This window comes from Physcomitrium patens, chromosome 15, assembly GCF_059467195.1.
Source record: "Physcomitrium patens ecotype Gransden chromosome 15, ASM5946719v1, whole genome shotgun sequence".
NCBI classification, from domain to species: domain Eukaryota; kingdom Viridiplantae; phylum Streptophyta; class Bryopsida; order Funariales; family Funariaceae; genus Physcomitrium; species Physcomitrium patens.
In genome coordinates, this window is record NC_143424.1 from 13078120 (window position 1) to 13096554 (window position 18435).

General features: G+C 38.3%; 4 protein-coding genes across 6 annotated transcripts; 1 reads left to right on the forward strand and 3 right to left on the reverse strand.

The window, feature by feature from the left end:
* The first annotated feature begins 1421 nt into the window (after positions 1-1421).
* On the forward strand, positions 1422-2644 carry LOC112292239 (uncharacterized). The gene is made up of 2 exons (XM_024540529.3): positions 1422-1576; positions 1698-2644. The coding sequence occupies exons 1-2, from the start codon at positions 1494-1496 to the stop codon at positions 2473-2475; spliced, it is 861 nt and encodes a 286-aa protein (XP_024396297.1). The 5' UTR covers positions 1422-1493; the 3' UTR covers positions 2476-2644.
* A 966-nt stretch (positions 2645-3610) lies between these two features.
* On the reverse strand, positions 3611-8286 carry LOC112292237 (serine/threonine-protein phosphatase 7). 2 transcript variants are annotated; one of them, XM_024540527.3, is made up of 7 exons: positions 7163-8286; positions 5880-6095; positions 5406-5662; positions 4916-5156; positions 4504-4650; positions 4249-4356; positions 3611-4067 (listed from the first exon to the last, which is right to left on the reverse strand). In XM_024540527.3, exons 1-7 carry the CDS (start codon positions 7436-7438, stop codon positions 3948-3950), a joined length of 1365 nt encoding a protein of 454 aa, XP_024396295.1. In that variant the 5' UTR covers positions 7439-8286; the 3' UTR covers positions 3611-3947. The 2 variants fall into 2 exon arrangements, with proteins under 2 accessions (XP_024396295.1, XP_024396294.1); XM_024540526.3 differs by having other exon boundaries at positions 4916-5207.
* A 150-nt stretch (positions 8287-8436) lies between these two features.
* Positions 8437-12230, reverse strand: LOC112292238 (uncharacterized). Of its 2 annotated transcripts, XM_024540528.3 has the most exons (6): positions 11413-12230; positions 11041-11287; positions 10204-10303; positions 9905-10014; positions 9574-9722; positions 8437-9362 (listed from the first exon to the last, which is right to left on the reverse strand). In XM_024540528.3, the coding sequence occupies exons 1-6, from the start codon at positions 11751-11753 to the stop codon at positions 9320-9322; spliced, it is 990 nt and encodes a 329-aa protein (XP_024396296.1). In that variant the 5' UTR covers positions 11754-12230; the 3' UTR covers positions 8437-9319. The 2 variants fall into 2 exon arrangements, 1 of the variants encoding a protein (XP_024396296.1); XR_002972653.3 differs by having other exon boundaries at positions 9574-10014.
* Positions 12231-12658: 428 nt separating this feature from the next.
* On the reverse strand, positions 12659-13883 carry LOC112292240 (photosystem I reaction center subunit VI, chloroplastic). Its single transcript, XM_024540530.3, has 3 exons — positions 13685-13883; positions 13124-13250; positions 12659-12928 (listed from the first exon to the last, which is right to left on the reverse strand). The coding sequence occupies exons 1-3, from the start codon at positions 13795-13797 to the stop codon at positions 12749-12751; spliced, it is 420 nt and encodes a 139-aa protein (XP_024396298.1). The 5' UTR covers positions 13798-13883; the 3' UTR covers positions 12659-12748.
* Between the last annotated feature and the right edge of the window lie 4552 nt (positions 13884-18435).

The window sequence follows — 18435 nt, forward strand, 5'->3', positions numbered from 1 at the left end:
ATATTACAAAAAAATTAGTCAAATATATTTTTTTATTATCAAATTTAACTTATATATATATATATATATATATATATATATATACTCATTTATTTATCTTAGTATTTTAATATTTTTTAAAATTAAATTTATCCTTTTTTTAAAAAAGTTCTTTATATGTATTTAGATGTAATGTTACATATAAATTATTATTTGGACTTCTAATGATGTTTTTAATAATTCGAGTTTATTCATTCATAATCTTTATAAATACGTGTTTTTTTTTCTGTTAATTATTTTTTAATGTATCATACTAAAATATAATAATCAGATCATGTCACAAATATATTACAATATTATAAATTATATTAAAAGAAATACAAGTTATGTACTAAAAACATAAAAAACTCATCCTTATCCTTCAATAATATTTTTGAATTTTATAAAAGTTGTGAATGAGTTGTATAGAACTTTTTTAATCAATTTTAATGTGATTGCATACTAAGATTCATATGTTATATTATAAAAATTATTTTTCTTGGCAGTAAAATCGAAATAACATAGATATTTTTTTATCATGCCAAAATATGTTACATGTATGTAAAAAATCAGTTATTTTTTGTAAAATATGATACTTTTGAAATTCACAAGTTATAACTACAATTCTAAATGAAATAGAGGTATTTTTTACAAATATAATTATGTATTTGTAAAAAATCATGTAATAAAATTTACAATTTACATCACATTTTTGTTATTTCTTTGCAATACATGTACATGACACAACTTATAGTTGATGATTTGTTAATAAGTACAAATCATTTCAATTTCTAATTTAAACACCAAAGTACATCAGTTGAAGTGTGAACACCCAATCACATCATTCATAGATCAATAACAATTTTGTCAAGAAAAATAAAAATTCTTAAATTCAAGAAGGTATAAAATGAAAATTCCCAGGAAGCGAAACAGTTTCAGTTACTCCTACTGAAACACAATGAAAACAAAACATTGAATGAAGAGATTTTAAAAACACACCCCAACACCGTGTTTCAAAAGACCCCTACAAACGGTTATACATCCCAGAGGTCATGGGATCCACGGCTATGGGCGAGAGATTCGAGAGGGAGAGGAAGGAGACCCCCCACAATTGGTAAAAGCGCGGTTGAATCTTCTTCCTGGTGGGAACCTGGACGACGACGACGACGAGAGCGGAGCAAACGAAGCAGATGTGTTGTTCGGAATGAATCCACAATCCACACCCGGATCGATCGATTCCCAATCTCCCTCCCTCCGTGGCTTCTTATCGACGACGTCGTCGTCATCGGAATCGTGCTTCTTCCCTTCCAACCCCCCCCCCCCCCCCCCCTTTTTATTTTCTTTTTCTCTCAGCTGAATTTCACCATGTGAAATTGTGGAACCCGTTTTACATCTTCGTTCGCTGTTGCTGAGGGGCACTCTGCTGCTGCGGACGAGCTTGGCGGTGTGGAATTGAGAGTGCTGTGGGCGCTGGAATGCGGAGCTACACGCATCCTGTGCACTACGGGGCAGCTGCGGCCCTCTTCTCGGCAGCTCCCTTGCCCTCCACGCAACTCAGGTAGGTTTGCTCCGAAGTTTCGAGCTTGTTTTGGCTTTGTTTAGTCTGTTGGTTGACGTTTTGGGGTTGTGGATAAGGTTAGCGACGAAATTTGATTGTGTGTTTTTTCGAATGATACCAGGGAATCACTGCAGGGGAGTGCGTCAATTGTGAACTGTTGTAGTCGAGTTGGTGATCGCCTGGGAATCCTTTATAGAGTTGGGTTAGGTTTGCGTTGTGGTGTTAGCGTAAAGTCACGGATTAGCGTCTCTCCGGTGTTGATTGCCCGCTTGAGGCATAGGACCAGGGGTTCTGGATGTGCGGGAAGTGTCAGTGGTAATTATCACCAAGTTAGAGAAGCGGTAACTATGCAAAGGTTACTCATTGTGACGCAGAGGCGGACTCCTGTGGATTCCAAGATTGGCAGGCCGTGTTTAGTATGTAGGTCTGGTGCCAGCAGCAGCAACAACAATGAAGCAGAAGCTGGAGATGACGATTTTGACAAGAGAACCGAGCTTGAGGTGAGTCCGCCGCAGGATGCAGTGCTGAAAGCGATATCTGAGATTTCCAAGGCGGAGGGCAGGGTAGGGAAGACAACTAATATGATCATCGGAGGGACCGTGAAGGAAGAGTCATTGGAGTCTGAGCTTCAGTGGAATGCTATTGATCAGAAGGTGAACGTGTATCCCATGGTAAGGGATTTCACCGCTATTGGTACTGGAGGTGATGAATTTGTGCAAGCCATGGTGGAGGCTGTGGAGGCTGTAACTGAAAGCCCCGTGCCCAAGGTGACGAAGAAAATGTCTGCCAAAGGGAAGTATGTTTCTGTTAAGATTGGTGTTACGGTGACTTCTAGTGAGCAGGTCAAGGCTGTGTATGATGCCATGAGGAAGGACGTGCGAATGAAGTATTTCTTGTAGAGATAGGCTGAAGGTGCAGAATTTCATTTTTATCTTTCATGTTAGTTGAATATTTTTCACGAAATTGAGTGCTACAGCGTGCGGATGTCAATCCTGCACTGTGGTGATTGTTGCGGTGACCCTTCAATGCTAATTTTGTAAGGTCCTTGAAGTCCAAATATTCAGAACAGTCGCTGTAACATTGTTTCATGAAACGTAAGTTCATGTTGCTATGGTTGGCTTAGGCAGTTTTCTTTCTTGGATTGGTGTGATGTTGGTGATTACACAAAATTCATTATTGCTTGCACAAATTGATTGCTGCGCTGCTATAGTATATTGTTCATGAAAAGGCTAACTTTTCCTGCTCTTCAACACCTTCCCTGCTGAAGCATCTTTCTAGTAATACTAGGTCAGTTGAAAACCGAAGATGACTACTTTTGTTGCCTGCATTGCCTATTCCATCTACAGATGCTCGTGAAAACTTGTCAGAATCAGTAAGAAGTTAATTGCCATAGGGGAGAGGGAGATTAGAGTTGACACTATTATGTGCTTTATGTGGTTACGTCATGCTCAGCCTGCTAACATAACTGAGCGCAAGTAAAGTTGTTGGAGGGGTTTCATGTGTGAGCAGCAAGTGGTTGTCTGGGATGAATTACTGCCGAAGATGGTGTCGTTTAACACAGGTGCGGCAAGTCGGTTCATTCCGACTTCCAGCTCTCCATATTCGTACCACATACGATGAAATTTATCACATGATTACTGTGGAACAACTCTTCCCCGGCTGCAATGATCTGGTACCTGTTTACTGTCCTGTAGACAATTAGTTGTAGAACCGCAGGATTAAAGTCGGAATTGAATGTAATGAGAAGGAAGGGAATGCGCATTACTATGCGGTATTTTCGTTGTCATTATAGACAGAGGTATATGTGTATGCTGCTTTAAATTGCGAGAAGGGCTTGTCAACATATATTGTCATTACTACGGGAGTGGGCACGAGCTGCAGTGCAATTATACACCCCCTCTTCTCTAGTTTCCCGTTCTGGCAGAAAATTACTGGTAGTCACTTCCGAAAAAACTCCCCGCCATAGAATTTTGAAACCAAACCAATGTTGCACTGAGCCGAGAAACGTCCCAATATGTCAGCTTCGCAAAGGCGTGAATTTCAAGTTGCTCATGCACTCATCTGATTCAAATTAATACTCCCCTGGAAAGAGTAGGTGTGGACGAACACCAGAAATGGTGCAGAGAGATTTCCAAACATCACGCATTGTGGTGCTTAACCTGGTGCACAAGCTCGGTTCATGGAGAAATAACTGACAAATTCTAAACGCTCATTTTCATGTCGCAGATTATGACTCGCAGAAGACACATTTGATGTCTTCTACAACTTAAGGCTGGTGTTTTGCTTTAGTAAATCAAAGCAACAAGAAGAAAGAAGTAAAATGAACAACTCTAACTGCGCTCACTAAAATATTCCAAGTATTACACAAATATTACGTTTCTTTGTCGCTGCCGCTGCCACTGCCGCATGACCCTTCTGACCCTGAACCAGAGCCCAAGTCGAGCTCTTCATCTGAATCGATCGAGTTCACAAAATCGTAATAAGGAGTTACCTGTCAAACAACATCAAACCCTTACTATTACTATTATAATTATTATGATAAGGACCTTTCGGTCACACCATTACAGCCTAACGTATGCGCTATAATTCAAAGAAAACCACGAGCATGGACTCGTACAAAACCAGTTAACATTAGGACCACAAGCTACCAAATCACTCGAAATGACTTGTACCTTAGGACGAGGTTGAACAGCTTCAAACTCAAAAAAATGAGGCGTGGAAAAATCTGGTGCCTCCAGCACAATGTACGCACCCTTATTGTTATACCGCTCCCCAGAAGCCTATTAAATAGAAACAGAAGTGAAAATCAGCATACCAACGAATCCAGCATCTAACATGGTAAACACACGTGGATCTGAAAACGTTTAATTTCAGAAAGTCCTAGATTATCAGTGATTTTTTAGTCCCAGAGTGCAAGATTAACACACCTGAAACTGAGGATAATCAGGGGCACTAAACAATGTGATGAGTTTGCCAGCCTTCACTACATGATCAATTGTATAACCCTTATTCATAGGGTCCATCTCTGGCCTCTTGTCCCTGGCGTCAGGACCTTCGTGGGACCTCACAATTAACTGCATCCATACCCACAACAGCTGGACTCGTTAAAGAACCCCCTTATGAAATAAATTATAAACTGAAGATTTCTTGTATGAAATGACTAACACCTCGTGCAGATGGACAGAACTGTGGATGGAACTCAACCAGCAATAAAGAAAGAGTGGCAAGACAAATAGGCTTGTCAAAAGCTGCAAAGAATAAAACTTCAGGGATGCAGAACATTCCAAGGAAAAGTGTTGAAGTTGCACAAGCTTGTTTGAATATAGGCATAACTTGTACCTTGAGCTTGTGTTTTTCCATAAATTCTTGCGTGCAGTCAGGACCGAAAAAAAGGCCTATACCACGAGAATCGTTATGGGAGAGACCATTCTCAGGCGAAGGGTCTGACCACAGCACGTCCCCAGGAATCACATTGGTTCCGAAACCAGATGGGTCTAAAACCATCCGCCTTGCCTTTGCTAAATCATCTAATGTTCCAAGTTTTAAAGCCTTCTCGGCATTCCGCCCAGACAGCAACCGCCTGTCGCCACCATTGACGTTGTTGTTCAGACAAGCAAACGAGAAAATACCTCTGTTACGGATATGAACCACGAGCCCCAAACAAACAGTAAGATATTCACCTTTTCTATTTCACTAATTTAGAAGAATATTAAAAAAATAAAAAATAAAAAATAACGAAGAAGAAAAAAGAAAAAAATAACGAATGCAACGTGCTAGGGTTGGTACCAGACGGTGACTCAAATGAAGAGAACACGGGTAAGAATTGCACCTGTAGCTTTTGCCTTTGGTTTTCTTTGGGGGCTCTATCTCAACCTGCCGGAAGAGCCCACCATGGGCCATGTACACGCACCCAGCCACCCGGGCGGCGAGAGGATGCCCTTCGAAGCAACCCAGCAACTTGCGATATACGTGCTTGGATCTGTCGCCAAACTTCGACGCGACTTCTTGCTCGAATCCATATGCACTGGTACAAAACTTGGTCTCATGGTTTCCCCGCAACAAGAATACACGGTGGGGTAACAAAAGCTGAAAGACAAAAAGACCTTTTCCTCCTCAATAACTGACAAAGTGAACCCATGTAAAGATTTAGGGTTGACACCAACCAGAAAAAGACCTCTACCAAATGAATCAACTCCGTTAAACTTTTGCAAAACTACCAGTAGTCAAAACTGTTATACTAAGGAATTTGAAGAAGTTGAACACAATCGATTCTTAAAATAGTACTGGAGTGAAATTTACTAACCTTCCACGCAAGGAGATAGAAGTAGGTCTCAAAGCCCCAGGCACCTCTATCCACGTAATCGCCATTGAACACAAATAAGCGATTAGCAGAGGGAGAGCCAGCGATTTCAAGGAGGTGCAAGACGTCGTGAAACTGTCCATGAACATCTCCAACAAGCACGGCTTTGCATGAAAGGTCCACTGGAACTTCCACGCAATTTGCCTCCCGGTGTAGAATCTTCAGACATGGATCGGGAACAGTCAGTACTGTTAAGCATCGTCATAACATTGAACCATGCATCATTATCTTGGAAATTTGAAGAGTTCTCCTGAACGACAATGACTGATAGAATCAACTCCGAAGTGCAGCCAACAGATCAGCTCAATTGCCCACATTGAAACACAGTACAACATTACTCGGCAATATCAATCCAGCTTGCAGGTTTACACCGAACAATTACCACTTTTCAAAACTACCGAAAATGCTTGGTTACTCTCATCCACTCACGCAAAAACAAGGGTGAAAACTTACAGGTTTTCAGTACAGACAATTCTAATTCAGTGTGATAGAAATTAAGGAAAGTACTAAGAAGTGAAAAGGGCAGAAACGAGAGATATTAAAAACACATGAAGTACTTGCAGGGTTTTCAAAGAAAACTCAAGTTTGGCAGCAACAAATTTAAATCAAGCCACGATGCTGGGTGTTCCAATCTCTAATTCAGCTAAATTTAGAATTTAAGGCTCATTAAAACAAAAAGTAAATATAAAAAAACAAAAAAAATGATCACCTAGATCGCCTGACAGCAACATAGATTTCAAGGAGGGAATGTTACAGATTTGCTACAGAACAGACGTAAGTGACTTCGAGCTTCACTGAAATTTTCGCAAAAGATTCAGAAAAGCCCCTCAAGAGCATGACACTCGAGGGAGAACACCCATAGCTAAACCTCAGAACATACTCTCATCTGGCGCATGTTACGAAGAAAAAAAATATTATCCCAAACTCTCACTTCCGAAGTCATTCCCAAAATCCAAGTTACAGAGGAAAATGCTACGCAAGAAACACGTAAAGAATCTGCCACTTCGGAAGAAATGGATAGCAAAAGAACAGAATGGATCCAATCTCTCAAATTCCACTTCCGAAGCAGTCGCATTGCGAAGATCCTCACAAAATGGTGCTGCGTCAAGAAAGAATTTAAGGAACCCTCCCATAGCACGATTCGACGAGAACATACTGCCCAGATTCGAAAACTCGCCACCATTCGTCACGGAAAAAAGCGAGCGAAAAGAAGAAACCTCGCTGACCTTGTGAGCTGCCAGCAGTAGCGAATCAATGACGGAGACAGGCAGCACAGTGGGCAGCTCCGAGGGCAGCAAATTGCGGGAGGCAAAGTCCAGCGTCTTGCCCAGCTTCTGCACCCACTCCAGTGTCAGCGCTCCATTCTCCGGCCAACTGACCGTCATGAGCCCTTCACCATCCTCGCCCATTGCAACCGCTGATTGTTGCGGGCTCTCATTCTGTTGCTGCTCTTGCAGTTTCTGGGCGGAAAAAGCGCGCGTGACGCGTCGTGGTGCGTCCATGTACGCTCGGTGGTGTCAGAAATATACTTAACGTCCGAGAGGCGCATCGCTGTGCTGCCGAGCTCTGCAACACAGCTCCTACAACTCCAATGCACACTCCCCCCCCTGAGACACACAACAACTCCGCCAAATCTCTAGTTCAAAATTCCACTACCAACACACAAGCGCGCACTGCTCACGCTCATCTTCGGAAAAAGGCTATTGAAATCGGAGGATGTCTTATGAAGAAGAAAAGAGCTGAAGAAGTCCAACTTTCTGCGGAGGTAGCCATAATGGCACACATCTCACTCCAGTTGGTTAACCCTAATAAAATCTTCAAGTGCGATGTGGGTCCGGTCTTGATGAGCAAGTTCAGGATTTTGTTATATCCGTCACCTCGACTTGTGAACTGATTCCAGAAGCTGGCTATTCTGGTAGGGATGGCCGGCCTGGTGGCCCACCGGAAGCGGAAGTGCTTGTGATTCGTCGCAGATGATTGGGCGCGCGGAGCAACCGAAACGCTCCGTCATCCGAGTAACTTTCTCGTGGTTCGCGAATAATGGTTCCAGATGAGTCGCTCTCCATGTCAAGATCCAGCACTATTGCCAGCCTGCCTATGCAGGGCCCTCAGTGCTGCCCTGTAGCCACATTCTCTCCTTTTCTTAACTCCTGCCGAAGCTCTGCTCTTCCTCCACAAGGCTCGCTGATGATGATGACGATATTCCGATGCGTCATTTACTTGATTGCCCCATCAACTGGGTAACCAACTAGAGCTTGATTCACACCCAAATGGCGACACCTTGCTAACGTCCAGAAACTTCCGTTGAGTTCCAAGTGCCAACGCCACCTAGGTTTTCGTCTTGTCCCACGTCGTGTTTATGTAAACTTCAGCACGGTAGGTGGGACACAATCAAAGCCCATCAGTTTCATATTGACTGGATGTTCCAAAGCAAGATTCTGTCCCAATAACTCACATGACAAGAATACCATAAGAATCCAACAGTGACCGAGGTAAAATGGAGTGGGTCAATAATCTTTGAACACACATTCTTCACAAATAAGATCAGCCGGCAGTAACTAGTAAACAATTGCACAACACTTGAATTTCGTCCCAAACTCTTGGAGCTCAACATACTCGAAGCTCTCTATTGGCCGCAGCCAATGCCGCATTTCAACTGTAGAAGGTCCGCTGACGTACGCTAAGATTCCTCACATGTGGGTGACAACGGTGGGGGCTTTGCACAACTCTAACTGACCTTCTTTTTCATTCTTGCTGCACCTTACTTTCACTCGCAGGTGTGTCTTCCTATTTGAAACCGTTGTTCCAAATTTTTTTAAACTTTTTCTTGCTCATTCTGCCGCTTGAAGAACAGTTTCTCTTCTCAGGTTTTTTTTCTTTTTTTCTTTTTGTTTTCCACGTTGATATTCATCTTTTTCGATTGACAACTTCTGAAGTGGTGTCGAAAACGAATCGTCTAAGTGTCGCCCTCTGTTACGTGCAAATTGATGTGCGAAAATGGTGAACTTAGGTGACAGTGTTTTGTACCGCACCCTACACAGGGAAGAGGCAGTAAGCTACTTCAATGGATGAGGCAGTTAGCACAATGAATTATCCTTTGCGATTTTCTTTGGTGTAAAACTCCTTTTTACAATGGCAGGTTGTTGTAGATAACGCTTTTCAAACAAGCATGCTGGTGGAAGCAACGGTGAATTAGATTCCCGACATGTCTTGAGGTACCTGGCGTACTTCAATCTAACATGAAACGTAACTCCCTTGGCGCTTTAAAACAAGCAGATGCCCCACTTGATGTGCCGTTCTTTCCATCCAAACACAGTACGGCTCGGTACTTGGGAGTTTGCCACCATGGAAGCATTAGCATTGACAAGGCAGTGGGTCGTTGATCAGTTTTTCCTAGCTTCTACCAGCACTACATGAAATCCTTGCCTGCAACATTTTTAACATACAAATGAGGAGTAATTCAGTGCAAATAAGATGAACTTCACCCATTTCCTTCTTTTAAGGTAGTTTCAAATTCTTCTGCATACCAAATAATCATCAATGTGAATAGAATTGTGCATATTATGGAGACGGCAAATCTTCTGCTGTATGTGAAAGATAACCGCACAGTGGATATGTGGATGGTGAAGTGGCTTACGAGGATTGGAAGACGTTGCTGCACGAACCAACGGGAGTGGTGAAGGAAACCTCTTGAAAGGGCCCAGCTGTGCCTAGTTTTGCTCGAGCAACCCACCCCAAGTCGCCTCCATCCTTTGCTGACCTGCACTCCGAATATTTCTTTGCAAGCTACATGTTTTCGTAGCTAGCCATGTTGTCAGTGACTTCATCATGTCGACATGATCACGGCTGGAACGTAAACTTTTGTGGTTCAAACTTAATGCATTAATGCATCTCAATCCAAAGCTGAATAATGATATACATGAATCGGAAGAAGTGGAAGAATCGTGAGAAGAGTTAGAAGTAACTACTTTGCTGAACTCCTTGGGAGGCACTTTGTGCCCGAAGACTAACCACCCTCGTTGAAGTTGGTTATAAACATCCATCATCAAACCCTGCTTCTCTGAGAGGATGTGTCTCACTGCCATCATGCAAAGCTGATTTCATAAACGAAAGGACACCCAAGATAATTAATGCCTCGTGCTTAAACACTCAGCTGTCCGGTAAATGTCACCATTTTCAGTAGCGCATGATAAACAATAGCCGGGTATGCAACAAATTCACGAGCAATTCTACAGAGTCTGCTTGAACGCAATAAGCTCGAGTCTACCTTTAACATAAGTGCAAGTTCCTATGGAATCCATGTTCGACTCCCGACGCGCTTGGATTGTTTGTTCTCGATCAATTTGCAACATACTCTTGCCTCTTCTCTACCATGGCCAATACTAAACCCAGATTTAGTTTCAGTCTGCACGCTAAATGGTATTTCTAATACTAAATCATACTTAAGGAGAATCCAGGAATGATAATTGACCATAAAAGACCTGATGCTACTAACAGCCCCGGATAACCGTGAAGTCAGAGCCCAACCATTGTCACTACGTCAACACCAACCTTCGTATGAAGGGTAATTTAATCTGTAGGTGATGAGTCCAACCTCTAACACTGCAAAAGGTGTAATTCCGTTCCAGTCCAGAACTCGACTGTATGCCTCATGAGAAAATCTAATAACCTGTTCGAATCTCTCATTGAGATGAACCTCCTTAGCATATGATCTGGAAATTAAATTAAAATCTGTTCAACTTACTCAGATAATTGCATGTTATTGCTCTCTCAACATATATCCAGAGAGTACACTTGACTAATGCCATTATCCCCATTCTATGTAAACGATCCTCACATTTGCAGAGCAAGTGGTGGAAAGGCCATCTATTCTTATACAATTGTGCACCTAGTTGAAACTTCCTGAAGGTATCAGCAGTAATCTTTAACCCTTGAAAGTGGCTAGTAGATATGAGCATCAAAACACAACTCAAAGAGACAACTTCCACTTTGGAACCAAACAGCTGCCGGTAGATGAAAATGTGTCGGGGAAAGAAGCTATAATGTTTTGAAGGACGATGTGCAAAACGGCTATTGCGTAGTGTTTATGGAAAACATTGCTCACCTGGGTCATAATTGAAGTTCGGTTGAATGCTATAGAATTATTCAAGGATGATTTCCTTCGAGATTCTCTAAAACTCACGCTACTCTTCCTCCTGTCCATGAACGATTTCGACCTCGTTTGCGAGAATTGCCCTGTCTTCGAATTCTCCGGTGGCATACTGTCTCTTTTACCGGCGTTCAAGCATCCTCCAAACAATGAACTTCGTGACCATTTCCTCTTCTCGTCCAATTCCAGCATATGCTGAGGCCTGGCCCAGTGCGCTAGCCATCATCAAACGATGCAGGGTGCGGAAGGAAAATAATGCCTCCTCTGTCTACTTTACAATGCTGTGCCGAGCAAAGGGAATGCAGAGTTTATGGGATTGTGACACACTTGATGAGGACGTCTTGGAATTGAGACCCTCGCCTTCGAGCCTCCTCGACACGCGAGTCATGCGCACTGTAAGAGTCATTGTGGAATTTTTCGTCGTCCCAATCCTGGGCACCTTTCAGAGCCATATGACGCTTGTTCTCCGCTGTCACACCTGGAGGCCGTGTTTTCATGAAACCAGGCTGTAGCGTTCCATGGCGATCCTGGGATGGATGGACAGCCTGAGTCTCTTTGAATTCTTCGACACTAATGGCGAAATCATTGCGGAAGCTCTTCAAGAACGTTTCTTCTTTAACTGCCGTCAATTCGCGGACACTTTTTTGTCTCTCCTTCACCTCAGCCATAGCGTTGGCAGCAGAGACCTTTCTCAAGTGCCGAAAAGTGGATGTTTCCTATAGATAGTGTGTTTTCCCATCAAATGTGTTGTGAGGTATGTGTACCGATCACAGCAGCTTCTCAGCAACGAGAGTGAAATGGAAGTAGAATTCGGGATAAAGAAGTGGATGGCAGGGCAAGTTGCAGTGCACTCTGTTTACTATACGTTTCTACATGGAAGAGACTAAGATTGCTGGTTGTTTTGTAAATGCATCATCTATCACGAAGTTGATGGTGATGATCAAATGTAAAAATTCAACATACTCGGTCAGCTACTCTCATAGAAATCTACGTGTGGGGAAGCGGTTAACTGTATGCATGTCATGTAGGAACACATCAAGATGTTGGCAATTGATCTCAACATGTTGGCAATTGGCTTGGCGTTGCGCATTACTGCTTCCATTCCCACCACATTGTGAAGATAAATTATCCGCTGCTATGGACGTCAATTTCCAAAAGTGCAATTTGATATATAAAAATCCCATTACAACACCCATCTACCAACATTAATGTCGGACTCAGGTGTACGGAGTATCATCCGTTCTCTCGGCGGCACATTACTGCCGATCAACGATTGAAAGCGGTCAAGATGCAGAGGAGTGAGGAGAAGGAGAAAACAGCTTCATTCCAGTAAGTTAAGATCACCTGAGATTTTTTGATTCATACAACGGTTCATGACAGTGCAGAGGGTAAGCCCCTTCGGAGGCCTGAAACGTCAAGGATGAATTAAGGCTAAAGGTCAAGCAACTAGTAAGCCACTCTAGGGGGTGGTATCACCACATCAGTCCACCGCCAGGAACAGAAACAATCAAAGACGATCCGTTATGTACAAACATGTGATATTCGACGTCGAATGTCATTTGGTATGCAAAGCTTTGAAACGAATTGATTGTCGACAAGTTCGAATTAAAATTGCAAATTACAGTTGAAATCACACGGTCTCCTAAAAGAGATGGCTAGGCATTTACTTCCTTCCACGGGGACCCATGATGGGGGCTTGCTTGGGACCATTCTTAATGGCCAACAGGTCCCCGGAGGAGGTCGAGCCAAGGTATCCAATGGTGGTGGCACCGCCCAGCACCAAAAACTTCAGGAGAAGACCACGCTTGGTGAAGGCTCCAGCGAATGTCTCAAAGAACTTGTTCTGCAATGAGAACACATCGGTGAGATTGGACTGAAACATCCCCACATCACGCAAGGGAACAATGGAACCATAACGAAGATGTACCTTCAAAACATCAGAAAGAAAGACGCTTGAGGTACCCCTTTTCCGTCAATTGCTTCGATGAGGGGACACAAACGCAAGCGTGATTGCGCATACAAGTCATTGTCACTTTACCTGGAAGCCATTGTATCGATTAGGATCGTCGTTGCCGTAGAGGTCCCAGTTCCCGGTGGTGTTGTCAATCTCCCCAAGGTCAAAGTAGACGCTCTTCTCACCATACTTGGCGCTGATAGCTCCGACCCTACTCAGTGTAAAGTAGAATATTCATAATCATTCATTATAACATTGCTCTCCGGAAAGCGTCACTATGTTTTGGGATCTCGAGTACGACAGGGAAAGACCTAGGCAAGATGACGACCACACGAGGAAAAGACAGGATCCGAAAACCGACTTCGGGGCATGACAGGTGAAACTCAGTCAGCGCGCCCTAACACAGTCTCACATTAGTAAACCATTTGAATATTCCCAAAAATCTCCCTCGCTGCGACAGCAGCATTCGCCGTCTCACACTAATTTGAACCCACAATTAACTCTCAAAAGAGTCAAGGCAATCCCCTGATGACAACCAACTAACAAGAAGGGTGCTGACGCAAAGAACATCTTAATCAACGCCACACACAGCGCATCAAAATACCCACATGATATCGAGCAATGTGAAGGAAGAGAATCACATACTTGGAGGGGGATCGAACGGAGACGCTCTTGGCGGGGGCGATGGCAAACTTCTGACCAGCCAAAGAGCTCCCGGCCAAGCCGGACACGGCCATGGTCGCGGAAGCAGCTGCCATTGCGAAGGGAATTGATCACCCAACAAGGATCCAAAGGAATTTCTGTAAAAGACCCACACGACGCTTGCAGCCCCCGAATTACCTCAGAAAGCTAGCTTGCTACAATCGTCGACATGCGCGATGGCCTTCATGTGATTCGGGACGGGGCGGAGACGCCCGCGGAGCCACGGCCGGATAAGGGGTGGACGTTTCCGCGGCCAATCGCTGGGTCCTCCTAGGCGACAGCCAATGGGCAGTCGCCTGCTTGGATAGATAGCTAGGGTGACTGGACGGGCCGGTGCACCGCGGTCTCCTCGGTTGGGACTCCTCCAATTGGATGGCCTTCGTTTCGATTGTGTGGATTATGAAATGGATCCACGCTCGCAGGTCCCTTTTCATACGAACCAATAATATTGCAAACTGTATATTTTGTATTTTTATTTTTGTTTTACTCTAAAGAAATTTTTGTAATGGTGGGAAATCAATCTCCAACCATGTGTGTGTTTGTGTGTGTGTGGCCGTGTGGATATGATTTTCTAGAAAATATGTCTATTTTTAATGGAATTCTGATGGTGATGCTATTGGGCAAAATTGTGGTGAAAAAAAAAAATAGATGTATATAGGACTGTGCAGGCCTGTCTTGGGTTCTGTTACTGGGTTGTTTTGAATTTAAAAACCTTAAAGGATTCTTTAATAAAAGGATGAAATAAGATAATCATTTTGAAGAAATCAAGGCTAGTGTTTCTCAACAATTCACGCTAAAATTTTATTCAATCAAGAAAAGAATCACTACAATCAGCAAGAATATGGCAGAAAATTGCAGTTTACTGCATCTGGTGATTAACTTGGCATAAGCTATTGTATACAAAAATCTTCCTATAAATTTATCCTACAGTGTTTAGTGAAAATAAGAGTTTTATTTTGTATCTGTGGAGGTGCATGGCACGAGGTGTCCATGTAGTAAAAGGATGGTTCCATGGATTAATTTAGAAGATGTTGTGGTAGCATTCATGACAAAATGGCTTTGTAAAGCAATGGAATCAAAAATAAATAAATTCTTATCTCATACTACAGTATGAATTGTACCAATTTTCAAGATATATCAATAGTTATTAGTAGTCATTGAATTCAAGATATCTTAATAGAAATATCTTGAGTGAAATATCAAATTAAGTATATTTTATTAAAAGCAAAAACTTTAAGGTCTTTAACACTATTGTTAAACTAATAAATTATTAATAAAAAAATTTAATAGTCATTTTTAATGACATAAGAATAAAAAGCAATAAGTTCAAGAAATAAAAAAAATACATTATTAATTAGAAAAAAAACTAAATATAAGTAAAATAATAATGATAATTTTAATTGGTTTAAAATTTGTATTGGCAAGAAGATTGTGTTTATTTTGTGGTTTATTTTGTCTTTTTTTCTTATTTATTGTTGAAATTTCGGTTTTGAAGTTTTCTTATTTATTGTTAAATATTATTGAATCCTACAAATGCTTTTGTAGAAGATTCTAGATGAACACAAAAAAAAAAATCTTTGACACTCCTAAATAATTATAGATGGTTATAGATATCTCTAAAAATATACTAGATATTTTTAGTATTAATATCCATGACATTTTTTTTTAATTTGTAGAAGATGCTTAAATATATAATATGTTCTTTACCCATAACATTGTTGTTTTTTCTTAGAATAAGTTTGATAAGGAGCTTTTTATAAACTATCTCTATGCAAATCTAAACAATTAATAAAATAATTGGAATTCGTTTTTGATATATGATGTCCTTGAATTTGTAATTGATACAAAAGCTTACAGATTTGATCAGTAATTATAGCCACAATATTCAGTATTAATACAAATAATTTATTGATTTTGTCTATATTTGGTTATTTTATTGATTAGTGAAAGGTGACATATCAACTACTAAGTTTGATAATACCAATCTGAAATAGTATAATTAAAGTTCAAGCATCTTATTCAAGATTTCTTGATCAAATCCACTTATAGCAGGGTTTTACTTAACATAGCAATGATCTTGTTTTATCTTTAGGATATCCATATGATAATAATGGTTGTGAAAATCCTTATGTATCTTTTAAAATTTAAAATAAAAGTTTTACTGAGAACTGAGAAAAAACTTTATAATCAGAGAGAGTAAAATTCCAAAGATAAACCAATGACCTTGACTTGCAAAGTATCAATGAATTAATAATTTTCTTTCATTTACTTACTCAAACGTTGTTATATGCAATAAAAATGAATTATTTTAAAATCTAATTTATTACCTTTATTATTATGATTTATTTTTTTTTATAAATTTAAATAAAATCGGTTTTAGAATAGAAGGTTGTTTTTTATATTACCTTAACACCTTAATTACATTAATTACATTGATTATCTAAAGTATTGTTATTTTTTAATACATTTATATTTTTGTTTATCAAATAAAGTTATTATTTTGTACTTAAAGTGCAAAATTATTTAATTAGTTTTTTAGTCATATTAAAAAAAAAATAGATTCATACAAATTTTTAAAAATTATAAAAGAATTAAATTTTTATCATTTTAGTCTATTGATTTTTTTTAAAAAATAAAATAAATGTTATGTTTATTTTTTATATTTATAAATTACATAGTTATTAAATATCAAAAGTTTAATCTTTTTAATTCTTCTTAAAGATTTATTTATTATTTATTTATTTTTTGTATATTGATTTATTCATCTTAATTTTATGAAGTTCAAATTATGAAGGTCCAAGAATCATTAGATTTGAGAGAAGTTGGATAATATTGAAAATAAATTATATATCTAAATCTAGTTAATCTACTTCTGATTATTTCATAATTTTGTATTTCTTAATGTTTTAAGTTGATTAAGAATAATTTAAATTTAAATCGTTAAAATATTTATTATTGGTAATATTTATGTTATTAAGCATTTTATTCATCAATAGAACATATCAATGTTTTAGTTTCTAAAATTACTTTTACACAACTATTTCTATATTGTATTTTTATACATATAGGAAGTTTAAAAATTCAATAAAATTTAGAAGATAGAAAAAAATGTATTATTCTTTAAAATGAATTGTTAATGCTTAACAATATGATTCTTATTATAACTAAATGTTAAATGTTTAAGTGAAATAGTTTTGCTAATTAGCAATGTACCTTACTTTCCTTAATACTTTTTAAAAAATTATTAATAATTTCTACAAAATTATATAAAAAATTTATTTAAATAATTTGTAATTGAGATTGAAGAAAATAATTCCTTACTATAATACCTAAAACTATATCAAAATTAAATAACAGATTATTTTATTTACCTATTTATTTTTAATCTAGATATATAATAAAAAAATAAAATAATGTTCTTTTGATTATATATATATATATGTATGAAAATTTTAAATTCAAAATGTACTTTTTGAAGTTTATGTAAAAATTGGAAAATTTACTTTTAAAAATAGTAAAAACTAATCAATATATTAATTTATACATACATAAATTAATGACTTCAAATCTTGCTTAGAAAAATTCTTGTAGAAAGTTTTCTATTCAAATAAATAGAAATAAGTTAACATCTTAAATAAATTTTGGATTTTTGGATTTTTATAATTTATATTAATTTATTTTATTTTTTAGTTACTGAATCTGTTGTTGAGTTAATTTGTAGTTAATTGGTGATTTTGTTTGAAAGTATACTTTTACTACTAATCTTTGATATATATATTTTTTCAATCATATTTTTTCTTCTCACTTATTTAAATGTTTAGTTAATAAATTATTCTCTTATCATTGTATCTAGATTATTTAGAATTACAAAAGTTAATGAAGTGTATTTTTTCATAATCAATCAAAGATGCTTTTGAAGAGGCACAAAAATTAGTTACAATTTTTGCTTTGAAAAGGTTCGATCTACTTGATCTAATAATATATATATATATATATATATATATATATATATTAAAAAGTTCTTGAAGGTGTTTAAAGCCACACATTATTATATTTTGTGATATTTGTGAAGACTGCATTTGAAGAAGATTGTTTTTGAAAGTTCTAGCTTTACTTAGAGTTATCTATATAAATTTCTGATTCTCAATTTTTTTTTTGTCTTCACACTTCAGTACACATACTTAGAAGTATATTGAGATGTCTCAGAAAAAAAAAGAATATTAATAACACAGTCCAAAACCATTTTGGTTATGTTCTTAAAAGAGTAATACTGAATGTGCATCTAAAATGCATAGTCTAAATATTAATAAAAATATATCTACATAATTGGCTTGTAAAAAAAAAAGCTTATAATTATTTAAATATTAATAAATAATAAAAAAACGTGTTATTAAAGACACAAGACATAGAACAAGTATCAAAAAATTTGGTATACAAATAACACATTTGTTACATTTGTCATAACCATCAACAAATACTATTTTTATTTAAAAATGTGCATGAATATTTTTTGTTAGTTAATTTATAATACATAGATTAATTTTATATCTATCTATAATTAATTAGAGATTTAATATCAACTTAGATTCTTAAAACAGAAATTAAATTAAATTTGCAAAAAAAATTTTATGAACAAATAAATAGTTTGCAATGTGATATTTTTATTAATATATTTGTTATAAAATATATCTCTA

Excerpts from the sequence above, each read along its gene's own strand:
- LOC112292239 (XM_024540529.3), top strand. The coding sequence starts at position 1,494 with ATGCGGAGCTACACGCATCCTGTGCACTACGGGGCAGCTGCGGCCCTC. Across the intron at positions 1,577-1,697 it reads TTGCCCTCCACGCAACTCAG|GGAATCACTGCAGGGGAGTG; the intron begins GTAGGTTTGCTC and ends GAATGATACCAG.
- LOC112292237 (XM_024540526.3), bottom strand. The coding sequence starts at position 7,438 with ATGGACGCACCACGACGCGTCACGCGCGCTTTTTCCGCCCAGAAACTG. Across the intron at positions 5,663-5,879 it reads TCTATCTCCTTGCGTGGAAG|CTTTTGTTACCCCACCGTGT; the intron begins GTTAGTAAATTT and ends TTTGTCTTTCAG. Across the intron at positions 4,651-4,915 it reads TGGAAAAACACAAGCTCAAG|TTAATTGTGAGGTCCCACGA; the intron begins GTACAAGTTATG and ends GTATGGATGCAG.
- LOC112292238 (XM_024540528.3), bottom strand. The coding sequence starts at position 11,753 with ATGGCTGAGGTGAAGGAGAGACAAAAAAGTGTCCGCGAATTGACGGCA. Across the intron at positions 10,304-11,040 it reads GAACTTCAATTATGACCCAG|AGAAGAGGCAAGAGTATGTT; the intron begins GTGAGCAATGTT and ends TGGCCATGGTAG. Across the intron at positions 9,723-9,904 it reads CTCCCAAGGAGTTCAGCAAA|CTTGCAAAGAAATATTCGGA; the intron begins GTAGTTACTTCT and ends GAAAACATGTAG.
- LOC112292240 (XM_024540530.3), bottom strand. The coding sequence starts at position 13,797 with ATGGCAGCTGCTTCCGCGACCATGGCCGTGTCCGGCTTGGCCGGGAGC. Across the intron at positions 13,251-13,684 it reads TCCGTTCGATCCCCCTCCAA|GGTCGGAGCTATCAGCGCCA; the intron begins GTATGTGATTCT and ends TACACTGAGTAG. Across the intron at positions 12,929-13,123 it reads ATCGATACAATGGCTTCCAG|AACAAGTTCTTTGAGACATT; the intron begins GTAAAGTGACAA and ends TTCTCATTGCAG.